Raw genomic sequence first — 13,115 nt, 5'->3', positions numbered from 1 at the left:
GTCTTGGCCATGGTGGAGAGTTTGGAATCTGATTGATTGATTGCTTCTGTGGACAGTTGTCTTTTATACAGGTAACAAACTGAGATTAGGAGCGCTCTCTTTAAGAGTGTACTCCTAATCTCAGCTCGTTACTGTCACATTCTTCTTCGTCAGACGATAAAGAGAAATCATTGTCGGACCAAAACGCAGCGGGATCATGTGCACTCATCTTCTTTATTAATAGGACAAAGAAGGAAAAACCAAAATAAACACGTACACAAAAAAGACACACCGACTAATAACAGTCTGGTAAGGCACAAGGCTATACACAGAACAATCTCCCACAAAACACAAACAAAACACATACCTATATATAGGACTCTCAATCAAAGGCAACTACAAACACCTGCCTCCAATTGAGAGTCCAACACCCAATTACCTAACATAGAAATACTAAACTAGAGAGAACATAGAAATACAAAAAACAAAAAACATAGAACATAACCCAAAACCCGGAAATAATAAATCAAACACCCTTCTAAACAAACCACCACCCCGAACCACATAAAACAAATACCCTCTGCCACGTCCTGACCAAACTACAATAACAAATAACCCCTATTACTGGTCAGGACGTGACAGTTACCTGTATAAAAGACACCTGGGAGACAGAAATCTTTCTGATTGAGAGGGGGTCAAATACTCATTAAAATGCAAATCAATTTAGAACATTTTTGACATGCGTTTTTCTGGATTTTTTTGTTGTTGTTATTCTGTCTCTCACTGTTCAAATAAACCTACAATTAAAATTATAGACTGATCATTTCTTTGTCAGTGGGCAAACGTACAAAATCAGCAGGGGATCAAATACTTTATTCCCTCACTGTATGTATGTATGTATGTATGTATGTATGTATGTATGTATGTATGTATGTATGTATGTATGTATGTATGTATGTATGTGTATTTATTTATAAGATATTCAAAACCAATGCAATTGGGCTACACACTTGATAGACATTATACAGTTTGATATGTTTGTTCAAAATTGCATAAAAATCCAAATCTGTTCACAGGTGTTATTTACAGTGGAATATCCATGCTTTACTGAAGAGGGCTCAATTTCTGCCTTTCTCTCTTTATTTATTCTTGCTGCTAAATATTAGCTGGTAAATATGTACCTGGAGTATTCTGAATGCTAACAAGTAGTTCATGATGTCATGCAATTCCCTCTGTCATATGCTACTCCAGTCTTCTCCACTACTTACAGACGGACCTTGGATTAAAACTTGCTCTAACACTACTACCACTTTTACAATGTACATATCTGTTTGCCTTTTCTTTCTTTGGATGCCTGACAAGAACATTTACCAGGGTGAAGTTATCCCAATTATTGCTGAAAACTGAGACTGTTTTCTGTTCCCTATTGTTAAGACTGAGACAGATCGTAGTGTTGTTGGGTATTGAGATTTTCCCCAGGAATGTACTACTACTCTCCTTCAACACACTAATATTGGTATGCTCTAAGAAGTGCTCTATGAATCATACAGTGCATGGGAATATAACGTATTGTCAACTTGCAAATGTACAAATGTGTAAAAACATGAACCTGTAAAGAAAAACTAGATGAGCGTAATGCGATCTTCAACCATCATTGTTCATTGAACTGAAATGTTTAGGATGGATAGACTGATTGAGAAAGGGAGAACCAAAGTGTTGGTTAGTGACTTTAGTTCCAGGTCAGCCCTAAACCAGATCCAGTTATTACCATGTACCCTTCACTCTGCTCTCAGTGAGGGCAGGACTGTGGATGTCCATGTTGTGGGGGGGGGGGGGGGGGGGGGGGGTGTTTGATGGTGGTCAATCCTTAAAAAAAGAAGTAATGTACTAAATAGCCCCAAATGTTCTGGTCTCAACTCTCCTAGTCAGTGCAGGGATCTATAAATGAGTAGCATCCATCAATCATTGTCATGTCTGTCCTTCCCCTGCCTAGACAGACGGGGGTGACTAGTGTCATTGTCTGTTACTGTCCAGTGCCCCCATGTCCACTCCACTGCTGGAATGTCAAATAGACGTGACAGGCCACCAGTCACAGAGAAGGACACAAAGTCACCTTTTGGATTTGGGAGTTGGGGATCATAAGCATCATAACAGCACAGTCTTTGTTCCCTGGGTGATTGACAGCTGGCAGGGCGCCACATTGGGTTTCACTCAACAGTGAGGTTGAGGTCAATGGGAGAAAACAAAAGTAATACTGTATTATTATATTCTCTGAGTTTGATATTTAAAAAATGATATTCTATAGTCAAAGTAATTTATTCTTCATGATTTTATGTGAATGTCACATTCAGCTTTGGAGTGATTTAGAATTTCAGAAAAAAATCCCAAAACATTTTATATATTTTTGAATATCAATGTGTCTGAACACATTTTAAGTGTCAAAATAAGATTGTGTGTGTATCCACGTTGCGGCGATAACAAATTTGTTTCACTATGTTCAAACTGTTGTTAATGCTCAATAAGTGGTGTTGTCTCTTTATTGACATGTAAAGCCTTGTCTCGGGAGGGGCAGCTGCATAGGCTATTTATCCAGACTGCTGCTTAGAATAGCTGTGACCTGCGGACCTGTGGCCTACAGAGCAGTCCCTAAGCCCTGGCTAAAATGGGCCATTAGAATAAAAATAGAGGTAGATGGCCGGAGCAAGGATTAACAGGCAGCCAGACCCTGATGTAATGCCTTAACCCGCTCACTGGGAAGTAAAGTGAAGATGTGTTGTCAAATTTATTTAGCCCCCTCTCTGAACAAAGGGGTGCATGGGCAGGGGGTTCCTCTGTCCCAGGCCCTGTTTTACTGGCACAGGGGGGCATTTAATTAGGGAGACCCCAGGGGTCATGTGCCCACGAGCTGAGCAGAGGAAGGGAGGGGGAGGAAGGGAGGGGAAAGGAGATGGGTCTAGCTAGCGCACCTCTGAGGTTGCACGCAATCATGTGAGGATGCAATCAGAAAGGCTGCTTTCAAAGAGTTTATATATGCTCAGGTTGAAGGATCACATAGGGGACCTGAGATTTGCAGGGAGAACATACACTGTTATGTAGAGAGAGAGAGACCCCACAGACATTAACTTTAGCCTTTATCAAGGGAAACTGGACCAACGTTGTAATAGTGATATTGACAAAAGGGTTTTTTCTTGGATCAAAATGGGGTTTAGTTGGTGGGTGTGGTGGGGGCATGGCCAATTGCGTGGCCAAAATCATAGAGGCTGCAGTGACACAATGTTGCTGTTTTAAAGCTAATTTCCTGCAATTGTACACATTTTGCAATGAGGTTGAGAAAGAATGTGTAGTTTTAAAGCATCTTTTTTGCAATTCTACACATTTTTCCATGGCTTATGCTATCTGAGTGATTCAAACATAACAAAATCAATGCGGGCACTTTGCCATGACAAATACTCCTACATCATTTTTTAAATGTTTTATTCTCCCTGACTATCTAGCTTTTATTTAGGTGATTGTTGGTTCTCAAAGATGTTCTTATATATTGTTTTATAAGTCCATTTATCTTTTCTACATACGTTATATTTTGGTTTTAGTCGTTTAAGTTTGCACTGAAAACGTTTTTCCTTCCCATTTTATTATTTTTCTTAATGTTTCGACATAGGTGGCCAAATAAAAACTTAGGTAGCCCGCCTAAGTTTTCTATGCAGAAGAAACCCTGAGACAGAGCAGAACCAGTCATGCATGACCACAATAATTATCCGTCTGCATTGGTTATGCTGCAACTTGCATCTACTCCTACTCACATCCACTCCTCTGGCCCAGAGCTCTTTCCACTTGCAAGTTGACAATGAACCCCGCAGTTAAACTTTCCATTGACCAGACCACCCACCCCCAGAAGAAGCGTACTGTACGAGAGCCCTATTCAATCTAAACCGCTAACCAGGTGTGCAGGCTAATAACAAATTCAACATTATTATTGGCCTGTGAGTGTCTGTATAGTTTCACCCATAAGCCATTGATGTGTACAGTAAAAAAAGTGTATATATATATATATATATATATACAGTCCCAGTCAACAGTTTGGACACACCTACTCATTCAAGGCTTTTTCTTTATTTTTACTATTTTCTACATTGTAGAATAAAACTGTAAAATAACACATATGGAATCATGTAATAACCCAAAAAGTGCTAAACAAATCAAAATATATTTTGTATTTGAGATTCTTCAAAGTAGCCTCCCTTTGCCTTGATGACAGCTTTGCACACTTTTGACATTCTCTCAACCAGCTCAATGAGGTAGTCACCTGGAATGCATTTCAATTTATTTCCTTTTTAATGCGTTTGAGCCAATCAGTTGTGTTGTGACAAGGTAGGGGTGGTATACAGAAGATAGCCCTATTTGGTAAAATACCAAGTCTATGTTATGGCAAGAACAGCTCAAATGAGCAAAGAGAAATGACAGTCCATCATTACTTTAAGACATGAAGGTCAGTCAATTCCGGAAAATTTCAAGAACTTTGAAAAGTGCTATGACGGCAAAATGGCGCCGGAGCAGAAGGCAGACGTTTTACATGCACCCAACCGATTGTGTTTTTTTGCTTGTTTATCTGCGTTGTTTGTAACTTATTTTTGTACATAATATTGCCGTTACCGTCTCTTATGACCGAAAATAACTTCTAGACATCAGGACTGCGATTACTCACCACGGACTAGCAGAATCCTTTTCCTTCTTTCACGACTCTGACGAGCCCAAGGCGGAGGATATACGGCTCCCTCGGGAACAGGCCCCGACCCCAGTGATCTGCGTGAAGAGGAGGCAGAGAAAGAGAGGCCAGAGGGTGGGCTGCCTTCTGATGAGTAGGAGGCGATCGAATAAACCCCCACTCCCCTCAATTATGCTCGGAAACATGCAATCTTTGGACAATAAAATGGACGAGTTATTGGGAAGATTAAACTAGCAACGGGACATTAAAAACTGTAGCATCTTATGCTTCACAGAGTATTGGCTGAACGACGACAATATCAACATACAGCTGGCTGGTTATACAATGTACCGGCAGGATAGATCAGCGGCGTCTGGTAAGACAGGGGCGGCGGTCTATGTATTTTTGTAAACAACAGCTGGTGCACGATATCTAAGAAAGTCTCGAGCTACCACCACAGTCAAAGGCTGGCACTAAGATAGCATTGAATGAGCTGTATTCCGCCATAAGCAAATAAGAAAACACTCACCCAGAGGCGGCGCTCCTAGTAGCCGGAGACTTTATTATAGGGAAACTTAAATCCATTTTACCTCGTTTCTTTCAACATGTTAAATGTGCAACCAGAGGGAAAAGAACTAAGGACCACCAATACTCCACACGCAGACATGTATACAAAGATCGCCCTCCATTTGGCAAATCTGACCATAATTCTAGCCTCCTGATTCCTGCTTACAAGAAAAAATTCAAGCAGGAAGCACAAGTGACTAGATCCATAAAAAAGTGATCAGATGAAGCAGATGCTAAGCTACAGGACTGTTTTGCTAGCACAGTGGAATATGTTCCGGGATTCCTCCAATGGCATTGAGGAATACACCACATCTGTCATTGGCTTCATCAATAAGTGCATCGATGACGTCTTCCCCTCAGTGGTCTTACGTACATACCCCAACCAGAAACCATGGATTACAGGCAGCATCCGCACAGAGCTAAAGGCTAGAGCTGCCGCTTTCAAGGAGTGGGACTCTAACCCGGAAGCTTATAAAAAATCCCGCTATGCCCTCCGACGAACCATCAAACAGGCAAAGCATCAATACAGGACTAAGATCGAATCGTACTACACCGATTCTGCCGCTTGTCAGATGTGGCAGGGTCTGCAATCCATTACAGATTATAAAGGGAAGCACAGCCGAGAGCTGCCCAGTGACACGAGCATACCGGACGAGCTAAACTGCTTCTATGCTCGCTTCAAGGCAAATAACACTGAAACATGCATGAGAGCACCAGCTGTACCGGAAGACTGTGTGATCACGCTCTCCGCAACCGGTGAGAGTAAGACCTTTAGACAGGTCAACATTCACAAGGCCATAGGGCCAGACGGATTACCAGAACGTGTACTGCGAGCAAACACTGACCAACTAGCAAGTGTCTTCACAGACATTTTCAACCTCTCCATGTCTGAGTCTGTAATACCAACATGTTTTAAGCAGTCCACCATAGTGCCTGTGCCCAAGAACACTAAGGTAACCTGCCTAAATGACTACCGACCCGTAGCACTCATGTCTGTAGCCATGAAGTGCTTTGAAAGGCTGGTCATGGCTCACATCAGCACTATTATCCCAGAAACCCTAGACCCACTCCAATTTGCATACCGCCCCAACAGATCCACAGATGGTGCAGTCTCTATTGCACTCCACATTGCCCTTTCCCACCTGGACAAAAGGAACACCTATGTGAGAATACTATTCATTGACTACAGCTCAACATTCAACACCATAGTGCTCTCAAAGCTCAATAATAAGCTAAGGACCCTGGGACTAAACACCTCCCTCTGCAACTGGATCCTGGACTTCCTGACAGGCCGCCTCCAGTTGGTAAGGGTATGTAACAACACATCTGTCACACTGATCCTCAACACAGGGGTCCCTCAGGGGTGCGTGGTCAGCCCCCTCCTTTACTCCCTGTTCACTCATGACTGCACGGCCAGGCACAACTCCAACACCATCATTACATTTGCCTATGACACAACAGTGGTAGGTAGGCCTGATCACCGACAACAACGAGACAGCCTATAGGGAGGAGGTCAGAGACCTGGCCTTGTGGTGCCAGGACAACAACCTCTCCCTCAACGTGATCAAGACAAAGGAGATGATTGTCGACTACAGGAAAAAGATGACCGAGCACGCCCCCATTCTCATCGCCAGGGCTGCAGGGGAGCAGGTTGAGAGCTTCAAGTTCCTTGGTGTCCACATCACCAACAAACTAACATGGCCCAAGCACACCATGACAGTTGTGAAGAGGAACGATCAAACCTATTCCCCCCCAGGAGACTGAAAATATTTGGCATGGTTCCTCAGATCCTCAAAAGGTTCTACAGCTGCACCATGGAAAGAGCCTCCTGACTGATTGCATCACTGCCTGGTATGGCAACTGTTCGGCCTCCGACCGCAAAGCACTACAGAGGGTAGTGCGAATGGCCCAGTACATCACTGGGGCCAAGCTTCCTGCCATCCAGGACCTCTATACCAGGTGGTGTCACAGGAAGGCCCTAAAAATGGTCAAACACTCCAGTCACCCTAGTCATCAAATCAAATCAAATTGATTTATATAGCCCTTCGTACATCAGCTGATATCTCAAAGTGCTGTACAGAAACCCAGCCTAAAACCCCAAACAGCAAGCAATGCATGTGAAAGAAGCACGGTGGCTAGGAAAAACTCCCTAGGAAAAACTCCCTAGAAAGGCCAAAAACCTAGGAAGAAACCTAGAGAGGAACCAGGCTATGAGGGGTGGCCAGTCCTCTTCTGGCTGTGCAGGGTGGATATTATAACAGAACATGGTCAAGATGTTAAAATGTTCATAAATGACCAGCATGGTCAAATAATAATAATCATAGTAGTTGTCGAGGGTGCAACAAGCACGTCCGGTGAACAGGTCAGGGTTCCATAGCCGCAGGCAGAACAGTTGAAACTGGAGCAGCAGCACGGCCAGGTGGACTGGGGACAGCAAGGAGTCATCATACCAGGTAGTCCTGAGGCATGGTCCTAGGGCTCAGGTCCTCCGAGAGAAAGACAGAAAGAGAGAATTAGAGAGAGCATATTTAAATTCACACAGGACACCGGATAAGACAAGAGAAATACTCCAGATGTAACAGACTGACCCTAGCCCCCGACACATAAACTACTGCAGCATAAATACTGGAGGCTGAGACAGGAGGGATCAGAAGACACTGTGGCCCCATCCGATGATACCCCCGGACAGGGCCAGACAGGCAGGATATAACCCCACCCACTTTGCCAAAGCACAGCCCCCACACCACTAGAGGGATGTCTCCAACCACCAACTTACCGTCCTAAGACAAGGCCGAGTATAGCCCACAATGATCTCTGCCATGGCACAACCCAAGGGGGGGCGCCAACCCAGACAGGAAGACCATGTCAGTGACTCAACCCACTCAAGTGACGCACCCCTCCCATGGACGGCATGGAAGAACACCAGTAAGCCAGTGACTCAGCCCCTGTAAAAGGGTTAGAGGCAGAGAATCCCAGTGGAAAGAGGGGAACCGGCAAGGCAGAGACAGCAAGGGCGGTTCGTTGCTCCAGCCTTTCCGTTCACCTTCACACTCCTGGGCCAGACTATACTTAATCATAGGACCTACTGAAGAGATAAGTCTTCAGTAAAGACTTAAAGGTTGAGACTGAGTCTGCGTCTCTCACATTGGTAGGCAGACCATTCCATAAAAATGCAGCTCTATAGGAGAAAGCCCTACCTCCAGCCGTTTGCTTAGAAATTCTAGGGACAATTAGGAGGCCTGCGTCTTGTGACCGTAGCGTACGTGTAGGTATGTACGGCAGGACCAAATCGGAAAGATAGGTAGGAGCAAGCCCATGTAATGCTTTGTAGGTTAGCAGTAAAACCTTGAAATCAGCCCTTGCCTTAACAGGAAGCCAGTGTAGGGAGGCTAGCACTGGAGTAATATGATCAAATTTTTGGGTTCTAGTCAGGATTCTAGCAGCCGTATTTAGCACTAACTGAAGTTTGTTTAGTGCTTTATCCGGGTAGCCGGAAAGTAGAGCATTGCAGTAGTCCAGCCTAGAAGTAACAAAAGCATGGATTAATTTTTCTGCGTCATTTTTGGACAGAAAGTTTCTGATTTTTGCAATGTTACGTAGATGGAAAAAAGCTGTCCTTGAAACAGTCTTGATATATTCTTCAAAAGAGAGATCAGGGTCCAGAGTAACGCCGAGGTCCTTCACAGTTTTATTTGAGACGACTGTACAACCATCCAGATTAATTGTCAGATTCAACAGAAGATCTCTTTGTTTCTTGGGACCTAGAACAAGCATCTCTGTTTTGTCTGAGTTTAAAAGTAGAAAGTTTGCAGCCATCCACTTCTTTATGTCATAGACGGTTCTCTCTGCTACCATATGGCAAGCGGTACCGGAGCGCCAAGTCTAGGTCCAAGAGGCTTCTAAACAGCTTCTACCCCCAAGCCATAAGACTGATGAACATCTAGTCAAATGGCTACCCAGACTATTCACATTGCCCCCCCCCCCCCCTCTCCACACCACTGCCACTCTCTGTTGTCATCTATGCATAGTCACTTTAATTAACTCTACCTACATGTACATACTACCTCAACTAACTGGTGCCTCCATACATTGACTCTGTACCCTGCACCCCCCTGTATATATATATATATATTTTTTTTTACTGCTCCTCTTTAATAACTTGTTACTTTTATCTCTTACTCTTTTCCGTATTTTTTAAAACTGCACTGTCGGTTAGGGGCTCGTAAGTTAGCATTTCACCTGTTGTATTCGGCGCATGTGACTAATAAAATTTGATTTGATGAAACTGGCTCTCATGAGGACCGCCACAGGAAAGGAAGACCCAGAGCTACCTCTGCTGCAGAGGATAAGTTCATTAGAGTTAACTGCGCCTCCGATTGCAGCCCAAATAATTGCTTCACAGAGTTCAAGTAATAGACACATCTCAACATCAACTGTTCAGAGGAGAATGTGTGAATCAGGCCTTCGTGGTTGAATTGCTGCAAAGCAACCACTACTAAAGGACACCAATAAGAAGAGACTTGCTTGGGCCAAGAAACATGAACAATAGACATTAGACCGGTGGAAATCTGTCCTTTGGTCTGATGAGCCAAAATGTGAGATTTTTGGTTCCAACTGCCGTGTCTTTGTGAGGCGTAGAGTAGGTGAACGGATGATCACCGCATGTGTGGTTCTCACTGTGACGCATGGAGGAGGACATGTGGGGGTGCTTTGCTGGTGACACTGTCTGTGATTTATTTAGAATTCAAGGCACACTTAAGCAGCATGGCTACCACAGCATTCTGCAGCGATACACCATCCCATCTGGTTTGGGCTTAGTGGGACTATCATTTGTTTTTCAACAAGACAATGACCCAAAACACACCTCCAGACTGTGTAAGGGCTATTTGACCAAGGAAAGTGATGGAGTGCTGCATCAGATGACTTGGCTTCCACAATCACCCAACCTCAACCCAATTGAGATGGTTTGGGATGAGTTTGACCCCAGAGTGAAGGAAAAGCAGCCGACAAGTGCTCAGCATATGTGGGAACTCGTTCAAGACTGTTGGAAAAGCATTCCTCATAAAGCTGGTTGAGTGAATGCCAAGAGTGTGCAAAGCTGTCATTAAGGCAAAGGGTTGCTACTTTGAAGAATCTCAAATATAAAATATATTTTGATTTGTTTCACACTTTTGTCCGTATTTGTTATTTCATAGTTTTGATGTCTTCACTATTATTCTACAGTGCAGAAAATAGTAAAAATAAAGAAAAACCCTTGAATGAGTAGGTGTGTCTAAACTTTTGACTGGTACTGTGTATATACAGTATTTGTGTCTCATGTAAACCTGCTTAACGGATTTGATAGAATAGGGCCCTCCTCCCACTGCTTGAGTGACGCTCTCTCACCCTCTCACTTCTTCAGCATTTCACATCCTCTGATATATCTAACTCCTCTCTGGATCCTATTTCTCCCTCCATGTGTGCTGGCTGTCTCTCTCTCTCCCTGGGGTGGATGGACACAGACGCGGACCGGGCACAGAAACATGGCATGGATGAGTTCATCTCAGCCAACCCCTGTAGTTTCGACCACTCTTCCCTATTTGAGATGGTGCAGCGCCTCACCTTGGACCACAGGCTCAATGACTCCTATTCCTGTTTGGTGAGGAAAGTTAAGTCTAGTGGTTCCCTCATTCTTTTGCTTTGGGATGTGATCCCATATAAGTCATTCTATCATTGAACACCCCCCTCCTTTGTCAATTTTGCAGGGCTGGCTCAGTCCAGGCCAGGTGTTTGTCATGGATGAGTACTGTGCTCGTAATGGTGTGCGGGGGTGTCACAGACACCTGTGTTACCTGGGCGACCTGCTGGAGCGGGCGGAGAACGGGGCTATGATTGACCCCACCCTGCTACACTACAGCTTTGCTTTCTGTGCCTCACACGTCCACGGCAACAGGTACAGAAAACTGACATACAGCTCTCCTTTTATGCTATCCCCCCTCCTTTCTGTCTCTTTCTCTCTCTGTCTCGCGCTCTGTCTTTTGTGTGTGTCATAAATGTTACGCGTGCTATGCGTATGAAAGCAAACCAAGAATCCCTGTTCAGAGAAGCCACTCTACCACCAACCTTCTATTTCATTCAGAGAAGACTCTAACCCAGTGTGTATTCCACCCAACATCCTATGTTTGTTGCATCAGTCAAAGCATACTTTCTCTAATATTCTTTTTTCAATCACTTTTTTTCAGTCAATTATGATTTTAAGTCTCTCATGTTCAGTTGGGATTTGTGTATATTATTTAATTGTACTTCTTTCTTAGTTGTCTGTTCTTCTGTTGTCAATGAATTGTTTCTCATTGTCTATTTTTGTTTTCCATTACTTTTCTCTTCTCTGTTTTTCCTTGCTTGCTCTCATAACATCACCCCTGCCTCTCCGTCATGTAACCTGTAGTCAGAGACTGTCTAAGTTGCTAAACTGGCCCGTAACCGAGGCAGAGCTTCAAAGCTACCTTTACCCCCCCACCCCAGAGACCCCCACCCCCTCCAAGAGGGAACTCAAAATCATGGAGTTTAGGGGAAAAAAGTACTCCAAGTCCCAGGCTGCCTCTTGGCCCAGAAGGTAAGAGTCTGTGGTGCTTCTCCCGCTTTCACATGCTATTGGAGTTATCGGAAATTCCTAGTTCCGTCTACAAAGTTTACTTGAATGACCCGTCAAGTCGAAATTACAAGTGGGAACTCTGATTAAATGTTGTAAGCCGAGTTGTGACGTTTCACCACTGACTTTGACGTTTTCAACCAAAAGATGACAACAAATCCCAGTTTTCAATGAAACAAAGTTGTTTTCCTGACATCACAACTAGAAAATAGGAAGTTCTGACGAACATGTGAATGTGTATTCCTCCTCACTTATAGATCCACTGTGACTCCCATTCAACCTTTGTGACATGAGTGTTTGTTTTTAACAAGATTAAATACTGTAGTTGAAATATTGAAATAATTAATGTGTATTGCAAGTGTTTTTTTAAGTAATTAAATGTCTGTGTTTGCATGTGTCCTTGCATACATATGTAAGTTTGTATGTACGTATGTGTTTGTGTACATCTGCCCAGACTTTTGTATGTCGTAATCATGGCTAGATCTCTAGTCAACATAAACAAGCGAGTGTCACTACAGTGTTGAGGGGCGAAGGTCATGGGCAGCTGTCTGTCAGTCTACCAGTCTGCCCCAATCTGACACTCCTCCTACCCAATCTACCCCTCCCTCCACCCCTCCCCCCATCCTGTAACAGACAGTGATCGAGCTGAGGTGGGCTGTCTGTTTGAGTCCTGTTATGATCAAGCTAGACAGGGAGACGGGAGTAGCTCCAAGACAGGAGGATGGGAGTGGGGGTGGAGAGCGAGTGAGGAAAATGAGAGGAAAAGAGAGAGGTTCAGGAATAGAGGGAGAGGGAAAGAAGGATGGAGAGAGAGAGAGAAAATAAGGGAGGGAGGGGGTGTAGTGTACTGTAGTGGGAGCTCTCCAGCCGGCCTGCCTGAAGGTCAGGGATGACAGGATGACAGGTCATCATGGGTGACGGGCGAATGTCTCCTGCCACTGTCCGAGCCCAGGCCACAGCCAGCCCGCCTCCAGTCCCCATGACCATGACAGCCCCGTGCTGCCCGCGAGAGAAACCTCTCTCTGGCCAAGACCCCCTTCACTACCCTGACCCCCCTTACTCCCCTCACCCACCCACAACCTAATAGCCTTATAGCCACAGGGCATGAACTGAATATTATAGGGAGTACAGTAGCCTGGGAGTAAATTAAGAGTAAATAGTATTTTTAAGGGTTGGAGTTGATTTAATTCCACCTCCAGTTAGTTTAGGTAAGGCTTTGGAAATGTGGTGTTTGAATGT

General features: G+C 44.2%; 1 protein-coding gene across 3 annotated transcripts in view; it reads left to right on the top strand.

Moving 5' to 3' along the window:
* The window catches only part of cadpsa (Ca2+-dependent activator protein for secretion a), a 153,164-nt gene that overhangs the window by 84,646 nt on the left and 55,403 nt on the right, over positions 1-13,115 (top strand). For all 3 annotated transcript variants that reach the window (XM_014133443.3, XM_014133441.3, XM_082959316.1), the window contains exons 12-13: positions 10,750-10,886; positions 10,993-11,180. In XM_014133443.3, coding sequence (XP_013988918.2) covers positions 10,750-10,886; positions 10,993-11,180 — 325 coding nt within the window. The remainder of the gene's footprint in view (positions 1-10,749; positions 10,887-10,992; positions 11,181-13,115) is intronic.

This window comes from Salmo salar, chromosome 12 (assembly GCF_965601325.2).
Source record: "Salmo salar chromosome 12, fSalSal1, whole genome shotgun sequence".
NCBI classification, from domain to species: Eukaryota; Metazoa; Chordata; class Actinopteri; order Salmoniformes; family Salmonidae; genus Salmo; species Salmo salar.
The sequence above is the reverse complement of the archived record's forward strand: the minus strand, read 5'-3'. Positions and strand labels throughout refer to the sequence as shown.